Source organism: Acomys minous (genome assembly GCF_964271855.1).
Source record: "Acomys minous genome assembly, chromosome: 14".
Classification (NCBI taxonomy): Eukaryota; Metazoa; Chordata; class Mammalia; order Rodentia; family Muridae; genus Acomys; species Acomys minous.
Window position 1 is genome coordinate 61,254,995 of NC_140496.1, and position 22,267 is coordinate 61,277,261.

Here is a 22,267-nt window from a genome sequence, read left to right on the forward strand (position 1 = left end):
TCTCAATCAGGTTGGCTTGTGTGCATGTCTTTGGTGTATTTTCTGATTAATGATTGATATGGGAGTGCCCAGTTCACTTGAGAGATGTGTCTCCTGGTCAGGTGGTCCTACGTGTATAAGAAAGCAGACTGAGGAGGCCAAGGGAGCAAGACAGCAGGCAGTGTATATATTTCTTCCATGGCCTCAGATCAGTTCCTTCCTCCAGATTCCTTCCCTGAGTCCCTGTGTTAGCTTTTCTGAGTGATGGACTGTAAGCTAAACCCTTCACCCCCAAGTTGCTATTGGTGCTTCACCACAGCGACAGACACCAAACTGCTACTCTCCCCACTTTCCTCCCTTGTCTCCCTCTCCCTCAGCTCTCCTCTTAATTGTCTCTTCTTTCTCCTTCTATGTTTTTTAAAGCTTTAAACTCAGTTCTTCTACCTCAGTTTCCCAAATTGCTGGGATTGCGGGCGAGTTGATTTCACCTTGTTTGTGACTATGTTATTTCATTGTAGTGCCATAGAGTAGCTTTTGGCATCTTCCATATATTGTGGCATCATTATCTTCAGAAGTAACATTTATTTCTCCATCATCATTCAAGTTTTTGCACTTTCTTCCTTTGCTCTAATGCTTTGTGGTCTTAGTAAAGATAAAAGGGAGATTGCTGATGTGTCATTAAGAGGAATGTATTGTTTGCCATTCAGGAGAGCCTAGCTTGTTTTGAACACTTGTCTTTGTGCCTGAGGTGAGAGCATCTCAGAAGTCTTGCCAGTATCTTAGCTGACCAGGTCATGTGCTGATTTATATCCCACCCCCATTTCTAATGCAAGGTGACAAGTGGCCATGAGTATAGTGCATATACATGTTTCTAATTCAGATTTTTAATAACTATTTGCTTTTTGTTTATTGACTGTTTAAAGGCTCAACATTTGCTAAAGCCAAGCCTGAGATTCCATGGACATCTCTCACTCGGAAGGGGCTTGTCCGAGTGGTGTTTTTCCCGATGTTCAGCAGTTGGTGGATTCAGGTTACCTCTCTCAGAATCTTTGTTTGGTTGCTGCTGCTTTACCTCATGCAAGGTAACTCAAGAGTGGAATAAACTATGATGATTGCTTTTTTTCTATACACAATGGAGGCTGACTGTATTCTCACCATTTCATTTGGGGCTTTAAAGCAGGACTTTAAACTTTTCCCACTTGGAGTTCTTTTTTCCTTAAGATAAATTTTATGCCGTGCTGGCTGTCTTAGGGTTGCTATTGCTGTGGTAATACACGATGACCAAAGCAGGCTGAGCAGTAAAGGGCTTATTTGGCTTAGGCTTCCACATTGTCATCTGTCATTGAAAGAAGTCAGGCAGGAGCTGATGCAGAGCTGTGCTGCTTACTGGCTTGTTACTCAGGATAGAACCCAGGACCACCAGCCCAGCAGTGGCACCACCCACAGCGGGCTGGGCTTTCCCTTATCACTCATTAAGAAAATTAGATTGTATGGGACATTTTTCTTAATTGAGGTTCCCTCCTTTCAGATAACTCTAGCTTGTGTCCAGTTGACATAAAACTAGCCACCACACTGGATATACAGTATATAAACCAAACATTTACTGGTAATTAATCAGAAAGAAGCGATTTGGAGAGTTGGCTCAGTGCCTAAGAGTACCAGTTCAATTCCCAGTACTCACTTGGCAGCTCACAACTGTTCTTTCCTCCCTCTGTGGGCAGCAGGCATACATGTGGCAAATACATGCAGCCAAAACATTCATACATATAAAAAACCCAAATTAATCTAAAAAACCGTTTAGCTGGGCATGCTGGCCCATACATTTAATGTTAGCACTCGGGAGGAAGAGGCAGGTGAATCTCTATGAGTTCATGGCCAGCCTGGTCTACAGAGCAAGCTCCAAGCCAGTTATAGTTACATGATGAAACCCTGTCTCCAAAACAAAAACAACAACAACAAAATAAAATAAAAACCATGAAGCTAGCGTTACAGGTCTGTCATGAGCTGCCCAACTGCAGTGCTGGGAAACAAACTCAGGTCCTCTGCAAGGACAGCAGTGCTCTTCACTGCTGGGTCCTCTCTCCAGCCTCCAAAGAAGACAGTTTTCAACTACTGTTTGACTAAAAGGAAATTATTTCCCAAGGCCAAAGAAGATCTGGAAAAGAAAATAAAGTTAGAAATAAATTTATTTTAAAATAGTTCTTTGGTGCATATATATGCATATAATTTTACAATGTATTAGAAATGAAAAACCAGTTGACTACTAATGAGATAGTTGTGCATGTTTAGTTTTATGTAATTGAATCTTACACACACAAACACACACACACACACACACACACACACATATATTTGAGAATTTCATACACATGTATTAAGTAGTTTGTATATGTATGGTGCTTGCTCTCTAGAGTCTATAGAGAGTATATCTATATTCACAAATCAGCAGGGATGTAGTTCATGAATACTCTGCTGTTACCGTGTTGGGGCTTTGGTACTCTTTGAAATTCAGACTCAGTCAGAATTTGTTGAAGATTCATTCAACAAGGATCTTGGTTCATTGGGTAGTACTTTTTCTCCATCAGCAACTCTTTATATAGCATGAAAGTTACCACACATTAAAATTTAGAAGAACTACCTGGGTGTGGTGGTGCACGCCTGTAATCCCAGCACTCAGGGAGGCAGAGGCAGGCAGATCTCTGTGAGTTCGAGGCCAGCCTGGTCTACAAAGTGAGTCCACGACAGCCAAGGCTACACAGAGAAACCTTGTCTCAAAAAACAAATAAAATGAACCATAAAACAGTATAAGGTGGGAAGTTTTATAGGTAATTTTGATATCACTGGTGTTGGGCATGACCACCTCTGAGTCTGGCGTGCATCTGACACTCTTCTACACAGACACATCTTTAGTAAATCTTAAAGCAGCCAGAACTGTGTGCTGCCTGTGGCGTCTACGTGCCCTGTGGTGCAAGCCCTTTGGAGATGTCTGGTCATCATGCTACCAGCTTGCAAAATACTACCAGTTACTTTTAACTCACCAGCAAATATGACTCCAGTCTTACTCACTAATGTCCACGTGCATGGCACTCTAGGGGACTATTACTGTCTTTAGTTCCCTTTCGCAACAACAGCCTCTGGAAGCAGCAGGTAGAGCTGCTGGAGTGCATTTTTCAGACATGCCCTAGTGCTTTACCCTGTCCACCTTCTGCAGTCACAGCTATCGTGTTGTATCTCATGATGCCTATTGTGAACGTGAGCGAAGTGCTCGGACCGTTGTGCCTTATGCTGCTCATGGGAACTGTCCACTGTCAGATTGTGTCGACTCAGATAACAAAGCCATCAGGAAACAATGGAAATCGGAGAAGAAGGTAAGGTGAGACGAGACGCTGGCTGAGTCGTGTGCTTTCTTTTTTGTAGCATTTTTGACTGACTTACAAATAAACATTTTACTTTTCTCTTGATGCCTAGAACCTTATTGAATTTAGTATCGTGACCTTTTTTCACTTAGTTCAGTATGCTTAAAAGGAAAACTACTTTTTCTTAGCATTTATTTTCAGTAATGATTTTGAAAAAGCATTCTCTGTCTGGGATGTATATAGATAGGTGTAGGTCTCTTGTCTAGTGTGAGCATGGGTAAGGCCCTGGGTTCAGTCTGCACCATCTCCTGAAAAGAGAGAGAAGAGGGGAGGGGAAGGGAGAGAAACAGCATGGTGATGTGCGCTTTAATGCCAGTGCATGGGAGACAGAGACAGGTAGGCTTCTTTGTGTTCAAGGCCTGGTCTATATAGGACAGCCAGAGCTCCGTACAGAGACCTTGTCTCACCAACAAACAAACAAAACAACAACAATAAAAACTTGAAACAACAACAGAAAAACTAAAATTTGTGAAAAATCACTATGAAAAAGGGTTTTAGTGCTTTAGTACCTTGGGTTAGAGCTACCAAAATTTTGACCTCTTTTTCAAAAGTGTGTGATTGAAACCTGGCCTCACAGTACACACTGTATTCTAGCACATGGAAAGCAAGGGCAGGAGGATTGTTTGAGCTTTGAGACCGGTCTGGTCTATGTCATGAGTTCTAGGCCAACCTGATTTACATAGTAAGATCCTGTTTCAAAAACAAAACAACAACCCCAAGCCAAATAAAAAGTATAAAACTGTTTTCTGTTTTCGTTTTCTCACTTGGTTAGGTATCGACGCTGTTAGGCTTGTGTTAATCATGTGGTGTGTGTGGGATTGGAGTGTTCTCTTAGTAGGTTCAGGGTTATCTTCTAAAAGTAGTTTTCTCTTTCCTCAGACTGTTTCTTGATTTGTTTACCTAGGCAACTAATAAATAAGACATTAGCATTTGGGTCAGTGAAGTTCAACACATTTATTTTTCAGTGTTATTTTCAAAACATTTGCTTTAAAAAAGAGATTCTGTATATGTTTAGTTAACTTTAGAATTTCTTATGGAAACGGTCATTGTGCTTGTCTCACCGGGATTTATAAGTAGAGTCTATAACATAATCGGGTCATAGACGTAAATCATTTAACCAACTAGAGTGGCAGAGAGAGATGATAGGTGCTGCTCGTGGTGGACCTGACGAAGTGTGCCCAGGGTAGCAGCCGGTGCCTGCAGAGGAACGGAGTGGAGGGTGCCGCACACCGAAACTCTTCTAGTCCGGTTCTGGCCAGCAGTTCCATTTCTTCAGTGGCTGACTAAAATAAGAGCATGGGACTTTGATCATGAATCTGTTTTGTCCTTAAATCAGAAATGCCCTTTAGTCTCTTGTCCTTGGTGTATGAAGTAAAGTATGTTTGATCTCAGAGCCTACCCTCTCAACATAAATTTCTGAAGAGATAATATGGGCATAAATAGAAAAGGTCTTGAATAGTCCGTAATTATTGAAATATTTTTTTGTAGAAAATTACGAAAAACTGTAAATGGTGATGGGAGTCGAGACAATGGAAATAACTCCTCCGACAGAGCCAGAGCCGTAGAGACCCTGGACCCCGCACCCAGTGGTGGTGGTTTCTGGGAGACTCTCTTTGGCAACAGGTGGGAGTCTTATTGGAATTTTTACTTGATTTTGTGTTCACCTTAGGGTTTGCAGGTTATGTAACATAATTGGGCCACAGATGTAAATGGTGTGAGCTTGGTATTATAGCTCAGTGACTTTTAAGTGTTGTTGAAAGACTGGCTTACTAAAAATATTATCCCCACTGTCTTTTACATTATTTATAAAACTAGTAATCTACTCTCAACATGTCATTGCATTTGATTTTAATGGCTTTTTAGACCACAATTGCAAAAAGCTCTCTGAAAGGTTACAGGCCTTAGCCAGCATCTTGACAAAAAGGAGAACTTTGAAAAAGATGGGGGCTCTTAGAGAGCTGATGCCTAGGAGGAATGGGATGTGGCCAGGAGCCTGGTGTTGGTGGCCATGGGCTAGAAAGACAAGTGGATTGAGACAAACCGTAACTCATTTGTAATTGTGCAGGTCGTGAGAGTACCTGTGCGATGACCCAGGCACTTGTGTTTTCATATATTAAGGATGATGATATAAAAAATAAAGCTCTTATTTGAAGGTGAAGTATGTTCACACATTGTTCTAAAGATGCACTTTCTCCTCTTGGTGAAGTGTTTGAGTTATGCTGGCTATTGTGTGGTCCGTGTTTAGGACAGTGAAGAGAAGAGAGGCAGGCACTGTGAAGTGCATTGGTGGACAGTGTGAGACAGGACAGGTAAACAGAGAGGAAGGCGTCTTTCTGAGTGAGTGAATATGCTAATCTTGACAGAAAAACCCTTTCTAGGTTAGAGACCTGAACAATACAATTTCTAAATGTTGACTTTCAGAGTAATAAACTGTACTTCATAGAAGAAAGTGATTTTGTGAGAGATACTGCTCTCAGAAAAGTAATTAGAACTTTTTTCTTTTTTTAAAAAATAGGATTAAGAGGGTGAAATTAGTATCTAACAAAGGGACTGAAACTGACAACGACTCAGGCTGTTTCCATCCTATCATTAAGAAGAGACAGGACCGACCAGAGATCAGAATGTGGCAAGCAAGAGAGAAAGCCAAGGCTTCGGATGGAGAAAAGTGCCGTAGGGTAAGATCTAGCTGGGCCTAACAGGATCGGTTTTGTCCTATGTAAAGCTTGTTTTGTGTTGTTTTTGTTTTGTTCTGAGACTGTGGAGAGGCCCAAGCTAGATACCTGGAGGCGTGCAAGTTAGCCAGCAGTCCTCAGTAAATACAGCTGCCGGTTATGAACAGGGACACACCACAGGTAGACTGGAGCTCATGCTCAAAGACAGAGCGCAGCGACTCTGCTGCTCAGCAGCCCTCACGGGGGATGGGGTGGGAGGGGGGCGGGCAGGTTGGAAGGACCCCTCTCTAGAGGCAGGGATCAGTTCAGTAAAGGCTTGGGAAACTTGTAGATGCAGTGGAGATGGTCTGTTCTGTGTCTAAAACTACTCATTTTGTTTTGTAGTTTTGCAGTGTTTTCTTCTTAGGCTAAGACATTTAATCTAATACTGATCTTATTAAGGCGTATTCCTAGATTTTTAGTTTAAAAAATACAGTATCTTTATTTATTCTTAGAGGATTTAGTGTGAGTATATAATATATTTTGAGTGTATTTAACTCCTCCCCACCCACCACACTTCCCGCCACGCTTCCTGCCATCGCCATCATCTCCCTCTCCTTCCTTTTTAATATCCCACTGAGTTCATTTAGTGCTGCTAGTGTGAACGTGGGTATACGGCCATCCACTGGCATGTCGGTAACTTACCAGGGACCATCACCCTAAAGAAAACAGACCCTTCTTTCCCAACAGCCATCATCTGCTAGAAGCTCTTCAGGTAAAGAGATCCCTTGGGAATCTCTCCCTCATACGTGCTGCAGTGTTGACTGGGCTGATACTATACAGGTGCCACAGCTGCTGTGAGTTAATCAGTGTGGTGGGCCTCCATGTCCAGAAGTCACTGTTTTACATTAGTCTTCTTTGACATCTGTTCTGAGACTCTTCGTGTTGTATCCCTGAGCCTTGAGGAGAGGGTGGTGTGGTAGAGATGTTCCATTTATGGCTGTACACTCTACAGACACTTACTCTGTGTTTTGACCAGTCGTGAATCTGTAACAGATGTCCATTGGAAAAAGAAGCTTCTCTGATGACTGACAAATACACACACACACACACACACACACACATACACACACACACACACACACACACACACGGCAGTGTGATACTGTTTTCACTTAGCAAAATAATAGTATGTTTACCTCTATTAGCTCCCCACTTGAATTTTGGCCATAGGTTTATAGTACCAGGCAAGAGTTCTCTTCTGTGGAGTAGGCTTTAAGTTCAGTCAGAAAGCAGTAGGTTACTTCCATAACATTGATGCCAGTATTGCACCAATAGGCAAATCTTGGCAGACCAGTTGTTAGTGTAGTTCACAGGGCTCACATCTGGGTAGGACTGTTAATGACTCTTCTTTCTTGGAAGCTGACAGCACCTTCTGGTACTGTGAGCTGTCCAGCAAGGAGTAAGCTGTCAGTACCAGCTTGACTTCTCCAAGTCCTGTGACCAAAGTGTGTTTGTCAGCAATAGGGTCCAACCATCAAGTTGTGGTGTGCAACCAAGAATAATGCCAATAGCATGTATTGTTTTCGGGGTCTTTGGGAAAGCTCCCTCACAGCAACTTGAAGGGAGGTATGTCAGATCTGGCCCTGAGCACTTCGATGAGAACCTGTGGCTTCTGGGAGGTGTAAGGACCTTGTCATGAAGGGTAACTCATTTAAGCTCAGTCACATCGACAGGTTTATTATTTTAAGATGCTTATAAAAGGTTTCCATACAGCCTCTCCAAACATCCTTAGAGACATTTATCCTTTGTCTTCCTCCTCTGTCCTACCCTCCTGTTCTCTAGTGTTAAGCCATCATTGCAGCCAGACCTTGTTTTAAGTGCCTTACAGGTACAAGCTGACTTCCTGTTTACAACACGCTTATGAGGGTTGTGACTTTCTGTTGTGACTTTTCCGATGAGGAAACTGAGCCTCAAGAGAGGTAATAAATTGGCCCAAGGCTCCATAGCTAGTAAGCAGATGTGATTCAGGCGTAGAGCTGACCTGAGCCTGTGTTGTGACTTGTCATCACCCTGCCTCAGCATTTAGGCTGCTGTGTCCCAAGTGTACAGTTTTCTTAATTTAAATGTTGAGATCAAGTAATATGTAGACTTGCTAGTTTAGGTTTCATTTCCATTTATCTCTTGGGAACCTTTCTGTGAATTTGCTTTTACATAGGCAACTTCCTGGAGTGTTTTGTGTTATCCATTGTGAGATATTGCTTTTTTTTGTAGGAGGCTTACAGGCGCTTGGGTAACGGAGTTTCAGACGATCTGTCAAGTGAGGAGGATGGTGAAGCACGGACACAGATGATACTGTTGCGTAGGAGTGTGGAAGGGGCATCCAGTGACAATGGCTGTGAAGTCAAGAACAGAAAGTCAATCCTGTCAAGGCACCTCAACTCTCAGGTAATGTTCACTCCTGTCTACAGAAGCATGGACGTTCATTTCCAACACACTGAAGAGTAGCAAGATATTTACATTCTTTCCTGTTGTTTGTTGCTTTGATTTTTGGCAGGTAAAGAAAACCACGACAAGGTGGTGTCGTATAGTACGGGATTCAGATAGTCTGGCTGAGTCAGAGTTTGAATCGGCGGCCTTCAGCCAGGTACAGTACTGTTGACAGGAGCAGGCTGTGAGGCGTCCTAGTGTGCTGTGCGTCCTCTGTTCCTCCCCCTTGTGGTTCTCCGATGCTCGTATTGAGTCTGCCTTCAGTTCTGTTGGCTCAATCAGAGAGCACTGCTCACCCCTAAAAGGGAAATTTTTTTCTCTAATCTTAAAATTATCAAGATGGGCTGAAGAGATGACTCAGCAGTTAAGAACAATTACTGCTCTTTAAGATGACTTGGTTTGATTCCTAGCACCCACACAGTGGCTCACAACCATTTATAACTCCATTTCTAGGGATGTGTTGCCCTCATTTGGCCTCTGTGGGCGTCAGGCCACCAGGCATGCATGTGTTGCACATTCATACATGCAGGCAAACCACTTAGACATATGCATACGTCCTTAGGGGAAAAGGTGTCATAGATGATGCTCAGGAAGGCAGTTGCTTTGGGCTTGGAGATGGCTCGCCTGGTAAGATGCTTGCCTCATAAGCGTGGAACCTGAATTTAATCCCCAGACTCTGTTCAAAAGAAAAGGCACATGCTCATAATGCCAGCAAAAGGGAGGAAGAGACAGGTGAGTTTCTGGGGCCGTGGTCACACATGCATGCATGCATGTACACACAGAGGGAGAAGAAGAGAGGGAGAGAAAGAATGAAAGTTACTCAGTTGGTTTTTAATTTTTTTAAAAAAGATTTATTTATGTGTATGAGTACTTTCCTCATATGTATGACTTTGCCCCATGTGTGTGTGCCTACGGATGTCATGAGAGAGCATCAGATCCCCATGTGTGTGTGCCTACGGATGTCATGAGAGAGCATCAGATCCCCATGTGTGTGTGCCTACGGATGTCATGAGAGAGCATCAGACCCCCATGTGTGTGTGCCTACGGATGTCATGAGAGAGCATCAGACCCCCATGTGTGTGTGCCTACGGATGTCATGAGAGAGCATCAGATCCCCATGTGTGTGTGCCTACGGATGTCATGAGAGAGCATCAGATCCCCATGTGTGTGTGCCTACGGATGTCATGAGAGAGCATCAGATCCCATGTGTGTGTGCCTACGGAGTCATGAGAGAGCATCAGATCCCCATGTGTGTGTGCCTACGGATGTCATGAGAGAGCATCAGATCCCATGTGTGTGTGCCTACGGATGTCATGAGAGAGCATCAGATCCCCATGTGTGTGTGCCTACGGATGTCATGAGAGAGCATCAGATCCCCATGTGTGTGTGCCTACGGATGTCATGAGAGAGCATCAGATCCCCTGGAACTAGAGCCAGGCGCTGCCATGTGGGTGCTGGGAGCACAGCTCCACCCTCTGTAAGAACAAGTGCTTTGAACCACTGAGCCATCGCTCCATCCAGGTTCCGTCTTTCTTTTTTTCTTTCTTTTTTTAATCTTTTAAAAAATTATTTTATTTAAGCAATTTATTCAGATTACATCTAAATTTTTATCCCCTCACTTGTATCTTCCCATCCCCCCTCCCTCCCCCTTTCATCCTATTCTCCTCCCCTAGGTCTGTGACAGAAGGGGACATCCTCCCCCACCATATGATCACAGCCTGTCAGGTCTCATCCTGGTAGCCTGCTTAGTCTTCCTGAGTGCCTCCAGGCCTCCGCGCGAAGGGGAAGTGGTCAGATAGGGGGCAGCAGAGTTCACGTCAGAGTCATCCAGACAGGTTCTTAAGTGATGTGGTTACTCATACTCATGTAGAGCCGACTTGGTGGTATATGCTTCTAGTCCCAGCACTCGGGAGGCAGAGCCAGGCAGATCTCTGAAGGTTGGAAGCTAGCCTGGACTACAAAGAGAAATCCTGTCTCCACAAATAAAAAAATCCAAATGAAACCTAAACAAAAATGTCATTTGGTGTATGGAATTTTATCTTAAGTGAGGTTGATACTTCTGAAGACAGGAACAGTGAAGAGTCAGGCTGTAAGGATGCAGGGCCATATTTGAATATGGTCTTTATTAGTTGAGCATAGTTACCTGGTGGTGTGGTTTTGCTTTGCTTGACGGTGAAGTTGGGGTCATGTGTTTGTACTGCTGGGGTATTGCACCGTCTCTGCTTTCTCTGCCTGGTTGTCTTTGAACATGTTGGGCCTGGGGCCTGGACACAACTAGCCTTTCTGTCAAGCTCACAGTGTTTCAAAAGACTTAGCCAGGCCATTTGGGCAGGTCCTCAGGGTGTGTCCAGGAAGCACTCGCCACATAGCACATCTAAGAATAGTTGAATGTTTTGGTATTGGCTACTTAGAGGGAGTTTTCTTTTAAAGTCCTGCTTTCCTAAGTGTATTAGTCAGGGTTCTCTAAAGGAACAGAGCTGACAGCATGAATACATGCATGCATACATCCATACATATGCATATATGTGCGTGTGTGTGCGTACTATATAGGGGATTACTAGACTAGCTTATAGGCTGTGGTCTGAATAGTCCAACGACGACTGCCTAATGACAGAAAGGCCGAGAGTCCGTCCAGTGGTTATGCAGTCCACATGCCTGGGTGCCTCAGCAGCCCTAGGTTGGTGCTGGAGCCTGAAGGACTGACTGCTGGGGGGCTTCTGGTTCTCAGTGTGTGTGTTTGAATCTTGAAGAAGTTGGGTTTAAGATCAGCTGCAGCAACAGGATAAATGGACTTGACAGTGAGAACCAAAGCAAACAGGCAAAAAAAAAACCCCAAACTTTCTTCTTGCGTGTCCTTTTATCTGGGTTGCCATCAGATGGTGTGGCCCAGGTTTCGGGTAGGTTTTTTTTGCTTCAAATAACCCGATTAAGAAACTCTCTCTCCCAGGAGTACCCAGGAGCTTGGGTTTTAGTTGACTTCACATGTAATCAAGCTGACACCAAGATCCTACCGTCACACCTGGGTCGTTGGAGTTTGATATTTAAATGTTAAAATGCATTTAAACATTTAAATATGCATTATCATGTTTATTATATGAAGCCTTGGGAATTAACAAATACATGGTAATCAACTTATGAAAGCTTGCCAGCCATTGCCATAAGTAATTTGTTCTGTGCTTTATGTATAACTATTTTAATGTGTTCCCTCTTTTTGTTTTCCTTTAAAGGGTTCTAGATCTGGTGTGAGCGGTGGCTCTCGGAGCCTTAACTTGTCAAGAAGAGATTCAGAGAGCACCCGCCATGACTCAGAGACCGAGGATATGTTATGGGATGATCTTCTCCATGGCCCAGAGTGCCGGTCATCTGTCACCAGTGACAGTGAGGGCACTCATGTAAATACCCTTCATTCAGGAACCAAACGGGACCCCAAAGAAGATGTTTTTCAGCAGGTACATGAGGACAGTGATTAAAAATGTGCTTGTTAATGTTTGCCAACTTGACAAAAACTACAGTCCCAGTGGGGGGGGGGACCTCAATTGAGGAATTGCCTCAACCAGACTTGTCTGTGGGATGTTTTCTTTATTGCTTATTGATGTGGAGGGTACTGTGAGCTGTGCCATCCCTTGTATAGCCTGGGCTATATAAGAAAGAGCAAGCCAGTAAGTAGCACCCCTCTGTGGTTTCTGTCTCAGTTCTTGCCTTGAGTTCCTGTTCCGACTTTCCTCAGTGATGGATTGTGACCTGGAAGTTGTTTGTTTGTTTGTTTGTTGAGACAAAGTTTCTCTGTGTAGCCTTGGCTTTTCTGGCCTCAAACTCACAAAGATCCGCCTTGCCTCTGCCTCCTGAGTGCTAGGATTAAAGGCATGTGCTACCACTGCCCGGCTGACCTGTCAGTTTTAAGATGAGATAAACCCTTTACTTCCCAAGTTGTTTTGGGTCAGTGTTTTGCCATGGCAGCAGAACTAGAACAGATGCCTGATACTAATTCCATGCTTAGTATTGTCAGCCACTGTATCCTGTTATTTCACTTTGCAGCAATCTTAGAAGGGTACCATTGCTATCCCCAACTTAGGATGGGGAGCTTGTGCATCGCTTGTAGGGATGAGAACTTGAGAACACTCTGTAGTTGCTTGATTTGAATTTCTTTTCATAATACTTTGCTCATTTCCCTTAAAATGATCTTTATTGTTTCTTTTCTCTGAGTGGCATTGTTTGATTGGTACTCTGTTTTATGATTTCTTGTTTTATAAAAATTATGCAGAAATGACATTGCTTGCTTTTCTAGTAAACATTAAACAAGTGACACTCTTGATCTCAGGGTTGAATTTAGCTGAGAATCATAGATTCCTTAGAAGCTATTCGACTTATTCTACATCTGTAGAATTTTCAAAAGTACTTGTCACATGATAAAATAGTTTTAGGAACACTGTGAAGAGGCTGTGTGATGCGTGACAAGAGTAAACATCCTTAGGTTGTCAGTGCACCTCTGCTGGGGCTGGCGCTTGTATCCCAGTGATGGTGGGTAGAAAGGTTAGCAGTTGCTTCTTGTGGCAGTCTTTTGGGTGGCTAATAATTCTTCTTTGGTTTTCATTCTTTTGCCTAACTATTTCCAAACTGCTTTGCAAATAGTAGTGAGTATGGTTTTTGGTTGGCTTGCTAGCGAGGACATGAAAAGGTTTGACATTTGTGTTTGTGCTGCTGAGGAGCAGTTATTTGCTCCTATTTGCTCACTCTAACATGGCTTCATCGTGTTCCTTGCCTGCTTGGTGCATGTATACTGTAGCTCAGATGGCCTATTGCTGCCGTTTGAAGCCCCAGCCTGCATGTGCCTCTGCAGCTTTGCTCGGGAAGCACCTTTGCTCTTTGGCTTACTGCTTCTCATTCTCCAGGTAGGTCTGGGCTAGACTGCAGGCGTCCTTTTGGGATCCTTCCAGTGTTTTCCTCAAGCACTCTCTTCTTTTCCTTAGCATGCTGTCCAGTGACTTTAATTATGTCTCCTTCAGTAATCTCTTAAGTTCCTAGATAGCAAGGTCGTGTGTCCTTTAGTCCTCCAGCTCAGGCTACCCTGACATTTGTTACATAGTTCAGTTTGCCCTCAGACTTGCTATCCTCCTGAGTACTAAGATTACAGGCATGTGCTGCTGCCATGTGCCCTATTCTTCAAGTGTGTTCTGCAGCAGGTACTTCATAAGTACTTTTTGGATATAGTCAATGCGTCAGTGAAATCACTAAAATGCTCTTCATCTTTATGTGGTATGAAAAGAAGCCATCCATACATATCCCTTTCTGGAAGTTACCTAACATATGTTCCTGTTCTAGAAGCTTCACTTTAGTTTGTGGACACAATGATACAGCCTCTGATTTCAGAGCAAAATTGGGCACAAGGGTGTGGTGAAGTTCACTTGGGGAAAATGCACCCGAGGTGATACTGTCAATGAGGCTAAGTAGAGGAGCTGTGGGGCCTGTTGTCATGGTGACTGCCGCTTCTGGCTTTGGGTCATCTATGCTTTTCCATGTCCTTAAAGCCCCCAAAACATCCTAATTGTTTGTGTAGCCTCTCGAGGCTTTAAGATCCCAGTCTGTGGTTCTAGAAGTCCTTTCCTTAGTACTGTGCCAGTGTACCATGTGCCCTTCATACCTTCAGAGAGGCACTGACCTTGCACATCCTGGATCCTAGCTCTCCAGATGAGACCACCGTATAAGTGGTTCTTGGAGTGATGGGCTTTGAGATAGAGAGTGAACCTGTGATGAAACTGAACTCAGTAATCTGAGATGGGGACAGAGGAGGGAGGAACTACCAGAGGAAAGGTGAAAGGAATGGAAACAGTTTTCTCTCTCTCTCTTTCTTCCCAGAACCATTTATTCTGGCTTCAGAATTCAAGTCCTGCCTCTGAGCGAGTTAGTGCAATAATCTGGGAAGGAAATGAGTGTAAAAAGATGGACATGTCTGTGTTGGAGATAAGTGGCATCATCATGAGCAGGGTAAGGGTGTGCTTTTGATCTTGTGAAGAAAGTACTCACAGGATGGCTGTTCTGTAAGAACCCATGCATTGAGGAAGACCTGGCACTGGCCAGTTTTTATGTCAACTTGACACAGGCAAAGGACATCTGAAAGGAGGGAACCTCAGTTAAGAAAATGTCTTCATAAGATCAGGCTTCAGGCAAGCCTGTAGGGTACTTTATCAATTAGTGAGTGATAGAGGAGGGCTCAGCCTGTTGTCGATGGTACCATCCCTGGGCTGCTGGGCCTGGGTTTTATAAGAAAGGAGACTGAGCAAGCCATGAGGAGCAAGCCAGTAAGTGGCACTCCTGCATAGCCTCTGCATCAGCTCCTGCCTCCAGGTTCCTGCCCTGTGTGAGTTCCTGTCCTGACTTTTTTCAGTGATGGACTATTACCTGGAAGTGTAAGCTGAAACAAACCCTCTCCTTCCCAAGCTGCTTTTTGGTCATGCTGTTTTGTCGCAGCAGTAGGAACTGTAACTAGGCGAACTTGTAACTTGGATTTGAAAACAGATTTTGAAGGAGCCTTTAGTTGGGGGTTTACAGTTTGCACCATCTGATGCTCAGGGTGCTCTGTAGCCGTTCCTTAGATTGAAGACTGACTTGCAGCAAGTCAGGTCTGTTCACGTGGTCCCTGCTTTGATGCTGGAGATAGAAACCAGGGTCTCTCACATGAAGCCAAGTCTTTCTGTTCTCTTATTTGTAAGATTCATCTTTAATATTCTAAAGTATTCAGTATACTTTAGTATGTTTAATAAATACCTTTTTATACTAAAAGACTTAAGTATACTTGATAAGTACTTTTGGTAACTCCCTTTCCCTGTGCAGTACTGATGGAGATTCTAAATTGGGTTGCAGGTCAATGCATACCAACAAGGCGCTGGCTACCAGATGCTGGGGAATGCTGTTACCATTGGCTTAGCATTTTTCCCATTTTTATATCGACTTTTCCGAGAGAAGAGCTTTGACCAGCTAAAGTCCATCTCAGCAGAGGAGGTCCTGACCCTCTTCTGTGGTGCGCCACCTGTCACACCTGTTGTTATTTTGTCTATAATTAATTTTTTTGAAAGATTGTGTCTTACTTGGATGTTTTTTTTCATGATGTGTGTCGCAGAGAGAACATATAAGCAGGTGAGTGGACAAAGAGGCAGCATTTGTCACCTCTGCATCCATTTGCCACTCTATTGAAATGTTTTGTTCCTTTGACTTTGAGACTTGAGCATTTAATGTTCATATTATTGACTATTTGAAAAACATGTTATAATCTGAAATCCTTGAAAATATTTAAATGTTCTTTCGGTTTTTTGTTTTTGTTTTTTGCATTTTCATAAATGTATGATTTTGATTAGTTTACTCTGGTGCCCTCTCTCATTTGTCCTCTCACTGCTCAGAACTCTTTTTTTCTTCTCATCAAAACTCCTTTCTGGGTTTTTGTTTTGTTTAATTTTTTTAAATGACCCCATGACTTTAATTAGGTTGTTTGATGAGTGTGGGTGTGGGGTTATTAGCTGGGTCAAGACAACTCAGTACAGTACAGATAAAAAACAACCCATGCCTGGGCTCCATCTTGTACCAGTCTTATGCAACTATTAGTGCAACAGCCATGACATCTGAAATACTGCTGAAGCCTGTGTGTAGAAATAAGAGGTGTAGACTGCTGACTGCTCAGCATCCAGGACCTTGTACTTTATCCATAGCACATACAGTGGCAAGGCCATAATGCTTTTTTGAAAAGTGGCCAAGTAAAGAAGTGAACTGAAATCTGGTGAGTTATGGATTGATAATTAGCTATATTGGGGATGTGCACAAGGAATGTAATTTTTGAATGGAAATACAATTCTAGAGTCAGCCAGAATTGTGTATAAACACTGGATGTTTTGAGCTGGGTGTGGTGGCACACGCCTTTAATCCCAGCACTCAGCAGGCAGAGGCAGGCTGTGAGTATGAGTTCCAGGCCAGCCTGGTCTACAAAGTGAGTTCCAGGACAGCCAAGGCTACACAGAGAGACCCTGTCTCAAACGAGAGAGAGAGAGAGAGAGAGAGAGAGAGAGAGAGAGAGAGAGAGAGAGAGAGAGAGAGAAGAAGAAGAAGAAGAAGAAGAAGAAGAAGAAGAAGAAGAAGAAGAAGAAGAAGAAGAAGAAGAGAAAGACAGACAGACAGAGAGACAGAGAGACAGCGTGAGAGAGAACATTAGAGGTGGTGAGTGATAAGGATTCATTAAAAGTTTCAAAGAATACTCTTTGCTTGCATGCATAGAAAATGTGCCATATTTGGAAGAAGTGCTTCACTGTGGGATGGGTTTTGAAGTGAAACTGCTATTCTGAGGAACACTGGATAAGAATTTTGATTTTATTACTTTAAATATCTCAGGAATACTATTGGTGGTTATTGAACATAAACCTAGACACAGGTACATTTTATTTTGTGATTTTTTTTTTTTAATCTCCTTTAGAGATTTTTATTTGCAAAACTCTTCAGCCATATTACTTCTGCCAGGAAAGCCAGGAAATATGAAATACCTCATTTCAGACTTAAAAAGGTGGAGAACATTAAAATATGGTTATCGCTGCGCTCCTATCTAAAGGTGAGTTGTTTTAATTAACTATAGGAGGGTTGTGGGGCTGTGGAAAACATGTGTGTTGATGAGTCGGCATGCAGTTGCTTAAGCAGATAGGGCTGTCTAGTCACTGGCAGGCGGCTCAGCAGCTCACAGGCCTGTTGGATGCCATGTGAGAGACACATGTGTGCTAATAGAGTAGCAGTGAGTTTGTAGAGGTAGAGGAAGGAAAAGTGTTGCCCAGGACAAAGAGCCTAGCTGAAAATACATTAAAGAATCAACCACTTAATTTGGAAAACATGACTGTTAGTGTTTCAGGTTGATGCCGCAAATATGTTAAAATGCCACATCAGGAATTTCTCACACACATTTATTTTCACATGTATGTTGTACGACTTCAAAGCTAATGTGAATGCTGTTCCTGTCTGACCATATCCTAAAACACTAACATGTCTTTTGCTCCACAGCGGCGGGGTCCACAGCGCTCAGTGGATGTGGTTGTGTCATCCATCTTCTTACTGACACTTTCAATTGCTTTCATTTGTTGTGCACAGGTAAAGTTTCTTACCTGTTTTAATTGAAGGGGGATTCTATGCAATGGCCACTGTGTTTTATAGCAAGCAATATATATGCTCAAGTGTGTTTGAAATGTGTCTATATTCCTGTCACCATTTTGGATACCTTTTTTTTTGTTTTTGTTTTTATCTTTTTGAATAAAAAGATCTCTTCTGGGAATGTTGAAATCCTTGAAAATTCTTAGATGGTTCTAAATTATTTTAGTTGGCAATTTTCGACTGTGGAGCTGTCACACTCTGATAGTTGAAGGTAGTGATCCACCCACGATCTGTCTTCAGCATTGTTAGCTCTCATTCTTGGGTGGAACTTGTCTTCTCATTCATTACTGTTCATCTGTTCACTTAATTATGGGCTTGTGTATCCTTGTTTTTAGGTAGTGGATTATAATCCACGATCTTCTTGTTTTGCTGTTTAAATTGTCCCACATTTGACCTATGGGACCTGAAAGCTGTGTCCTTTTGACACATCTTTTTATCTCCTTATTAAAGCACTTTTATTCTTTCTGCATTGTAAGAAGCCACAGGCTTGCCAGGTGTGGTGGTGCATGCCTTTAATCTCAGCACTTGGGGGAGGCAGAGGCAGGTGAATCTCTGTGAGTTCAAGGCCAGCCTGGTCTACAAAGCAAGTACCAGGAGGACAGCCAAGGCTACACAGAAAAACCCTATCTCAAAAAAGAAAACAACAACAAAAGAAGTTACAGGCTTATCCCACATCTTGCCAGTGGAGTGTCGTTATCTGTAGTGATCAGAGAACAGCCTCAGCTGTTTTCAGTTCTTTGAAAGTGGTAGAGGCTGCCTTTATTCCCTGGCATTGCTCAGTTTTATTAAATCTATTAGCACTTTGGATTATGTCTGCCATTGCTCGGAGCAATGTTCTCTACACACTGGTTTCTCCAGGTGTAGTAATTGCATTGTACAGGTTACATAATCAGTTTGGGTTTGCTTTTTGCTTTTGATGGGATGTCTGCTTAAACCCATCATGATTGTGAAGTTGTTTGTTGCCAAGTTTCACTTTAATATTTATGTTTGCTTGAGACACAATCTCATTGTGTGATCTAGGATAGCCTCAGTTGGTGGCAGATGTCTGTAACCCTAGCAGTGGAGAGGGAGGCAGAAGGACCAGGAGTCAGGAGGCCATCCTTAACTCTGGGTCGTGTGGGGCCCCAGGCTTAGTAGCAGGTGCCCTTTTTTGCTCAGCCATCTTGCTAGCCCCTGGTTACCTTTTCCTTACCCAACCTCTTAGTCTTAGTCTTTTGGAGTTCCTTACCTATTTAAATATAAAATAATCACTATAACTCCAAATACTATTTGCTTCCTGTTTTGCTCACCTATTAATTTTTCTGTCTTTTGTTATCTTTTTTACTAATAGCCCACCTTGTCTTCTCTGTTTACATCTGTTACTATTGTATAAGTAAGGAGTGACCTCAGAAATTAGCCGAATATGAAGTCTGATGAAATGGTTGGTTCTAATTTACAGCTTCCTTGGTAATGACAAGATTTTTAAAAAAAGTTTTATCTCTATGTGTCTGAGTGTTTTGCCTGCATGTGTATATGTCTGAGTATCACATCTGGAGTCCCAAGGGTACTGGGTCCCTTGAACTGGAGTTACGGCGGTGGTGAGCTGCTCTGTGGCGCTGGGAATTAAATCCCTGTCTTCTAAATGAGCATCCAGGGCTCGCAGCCACTGAGCCATCTTTCCGCCCCAGTTACAAGATCTTACAACTCTTTCTTTCATCTTTTCGTTCTTCTTTTGTGTTGTTATCTATTATTTAATATTTAAGACCCAAGATGTAATCATTATTTTGGGCAGCCAGTTACTGCTCAGATGCAGCTGCACACCCACTGCTCTTGGTGTGTCTCTCTTTGAGACAGGGTCTCTCTATTTAGTCCTTGCTGGTCTGAAACTCCCTCTGCAGATCAGCCTGGCCCAAACTCACAAAGATCCACCTGGCTCTGTTGTCTTTGGATTTCCATATTTTATCTTGAGAAGTTAGTTGTTAGTCTCACTGTTGCTTTATTTAAAAACAAAAAAAACCCCAACAACATGTTCTCTCTGGCTTAAGAGTCAGAGTAAGCCAGGCGCGGTGGCGCACAACTGTAATCCCAGAACTCAGGGAGGCAGAGGCAGCAGATCTCTGTAAATTCAGGCCAGCCTGGTCTACAAAGCAAGTCCAGGACATCCAAGGATATATAGAGAAACCCTGTCTTGGAGAAAAAAAAAAAAGTCAGAGTGTTAGGGTGGTTTGTAGGCGTTGTGCTCTTATGTGTGGATCATCTAAGGATCATCTTTGCCAAGGCCCAGCAGCAGCTGCCAGCTGGGACGTCTGCATCCTGGTTACAGCTGATTGACCACAGTGGTGCCAACTCAGACTGAGCAAAAGAACTTTGCTCTTTCAGAAATCAGAGTTAAGAGACGGAGATATTGGTGAGAGGTTTTGGAGAAGAAAGGTCAGGAGCAGTCATTGCAGCCCAGGGCATCATGACAAATCAAGGCTGGCAGTAGTGGAAGCTCACAGGGTCCTGGGAGGCCATAGAGTTGGTCAGGAGGGAACAAAGGGGGCAGCTGCTTGGTGACTTCCTGCTTATTACAAGATCTGCATTTGGCTTCTGTAAGAATTCTCTGTATAGTTTCTCAAGAAATTATCCTAACTCTCTCAGGCTTTCTTGAGTGAAGCTTTACTTTCATATTTTTGGTTGTGAGCCTAGCCTTTAATGGTGGAGTCATCTCTCTAGCCCAAGTGTGTTACTTTTAACTCAGCATGCTTTACAGCAGCAAAACTTAAGTAAGACACACAGTAGGCACTCAGTGCACCTATCAGTGCATCTGTGCCGCCATGCTATTATCTGAACCCTAAAATGGAGTCGAGCAGGGCCTTAGGTCTCTACTCAGCCTGGCCTGAGGGCCATTACTGCAGGAGCTTGTTAGACAGAGGCAGTTAGTGCCAGAGGTGATCACCTTGTGCCTGGGAGCACACTGGTGACTTGGAGCTGGGATTCCCTCTTTCTTACCTTGCTCCTTGTAGACCCTTGCACTCTTTCCTGAGCAGGAAAAAATATAGGAAACATATTCAACTCCTCTCCTTTGAGTCTTAAAACTTTGGATTGCTGGTAATGTTTTAAAATTGATAAAAGAATGATTCTGTGATATTAAAACAATTCTGGTCCTTTGGTAGGTTCTCCAAGGTCACAAGACATTCCTGAATGATGCTTACAACTGGGAGTTCTTGATCTGGGAAACAGCATTGTTGCTTTTCTTGCTTCGTCTGGCCTCTTTAGGGTCAGAAACCAATAAGAAATACAGTAACGTGTCTATCCTGCTCACTGAACAGGTATGGATGGGTCCCATCAATTTGCCAGTAGTCAGAGGTCACACGCTGTAGTGTTGATGTTGAGGACTGGGGCTGAGTCACTATGACCTTACACCTCTTTGCCACTCTGTAATTATCTTTCCCCCCCCCCCCCCTGTATATAAAATGAACATAACATCTTTATCTTTTGCCTAGGACTGGAAAAATGAAGAGCTAATGGGCTGAAAGTACTTTGTCAGCCTATAAAGATGTTTTTAATGGGTAGAAAGGGAATATGTGAATATATGCTAAGATTGACAGATGTTTCTTGTGAATATGGAGTGATTATAATGCATTTTCTGTGTTAATTTTGATTTTAAGTTCAAGTTTTCCATAAATGTTAAGTAAAAACACTTGGGATAATTTTTGTTTTTGTTGTTTTGACCTCAGAGTCATAGTGGATCATTCTTTCTATAGGGGAAATAAGGAATTAGTAAGTTAAAGCAGCTATCTTTTTTCTCCCCCATAAGTGTTTATTGAAGATACTAGATTATTTGGGGCATAGTAAGAAGAGGAAGGCATAATTGTTGAACTCACTGAATTTGCTGATTATGTTACAATTAGTATTTTTCATTATTTTGATATGTAAATTGTTTCATTAGTGATTTTTAAATTTTTCCTAAGTAGCTTTTCTTTACCAAAGAGGTAAAAGATGGGAGAGCAGGGCGTGGCCCATAGCTGCTGAGGCCGTGGATCCAAAACATGTTACTTGAGAACATGACCCTCAAAATTTGCCAGATTTTATGCAGTATGTATTGTTTTTTTTTCTGTAAGATTTACTTTATTCTCTTTTCTTTCTCTTAGATTAATTTGTATCTTAAAATGGAAAAAAAGCCAAACAAGAAAGAACAGCTCACTCTAGTGAACAATGTATTGAAGTTGTCCACCAAGTTGTTAAAGGCAAGTGGTATCTCACCTGCACTCACCACAGTGGGAGTTAGTCAGTGACTCAGAAACACAGAGGGCAGACGAAGTCATGGCTGGGTCAGGCCATGGCTGGCCAAAGCTTTCAGAAGCAAGTCAGGAGCGTGGCTTCCGTGACCATGCTGGCCCATGTGGTCAGAAAGAGAACTCGTTTCTTCTGGACGAGGCTGGAAGATTGCTGGCTTATTCTTAGGGATATCCCTCAGGGGTACAGTTTGACCATGGGAAGGCGTACCCCGGTTGACCTGACATTGACTCTGTAGGCCAGGCTAGCTTTGAACTCCCAGGGAATCTGCCTGCCTCTGACCCCCAACTGCTGTGATTAAAG

General features: G+C 42.9%; 1 protein-coding gene across 4 annotated transcripts in view; it reads left to right on the plus strand.

The window, feature by feature from the left end:
• PHTF1 (putative homeodomain transcription factor 1) overlaps nucleotides 1-22,267 on the plus strand; it is a 34,690-nt gene that overhangs the window by 10,013 nt on the left and 2,410 nt on the right. For all 4 annotated transcript variants that reach the window (XM_084755373.1, XM_084755372.1, XM_084755375.1 and 1 more), the window contains 13 exons: nucleotides 903-1,061; nucleotides 3,191-3,347; nucleotides 4,884-5,018; nucleotides 5,911-6,070; nucleotides 8,321-8,494; nucleotides 8,604-8,693; nucleotides 11,764-11,985; nucleotides 14,390-14,518; nucleotides 15,395-15,667; nucleotides 16,989-17,120; nucleotides 17,561-17,647; nucleotides 20,842-20,997; nucleotides 21,820-21,915. In XM_084755373.1, coding sequence (XP_084611499.1) covers nucleotides 903-1,061; nucleotides 3,191-3,347; nucleotides 4,884-5,018; nucleotides 5,911-6,070; nucleotides 8,321-8,494; nucleotides 8,604-8,693; nucleotides 11,764-11,985; nucleotides 14,390-14,518; nucleotides 15,395-15,667; nucleotides 16,989-17,120; nucleotides 17,561-17,647; nucleotides 20,842-20,997; nucleotides 21,820-21,915 — 1,970 coding nt within the window. The remainder of the gene's footprint in view (nucleotides 1-902; nucleotides 1,062-3,190; nucleotides 3,348-4,883; nucleotides 5,019-5,910; nucleotides 6,071-8,320; nucleotides 8,495-8,603; nucleotides 8,694-11,763; nucleotides 11,986-14,389; nucleotides 14,519-15,394; nucleotides 15,668-16,988; nucleotides 17,121-17,560; nucleotides 17,648-20,841; nucleotides 20,998-21,819; nucleotides 21,916-22,267) is intronic.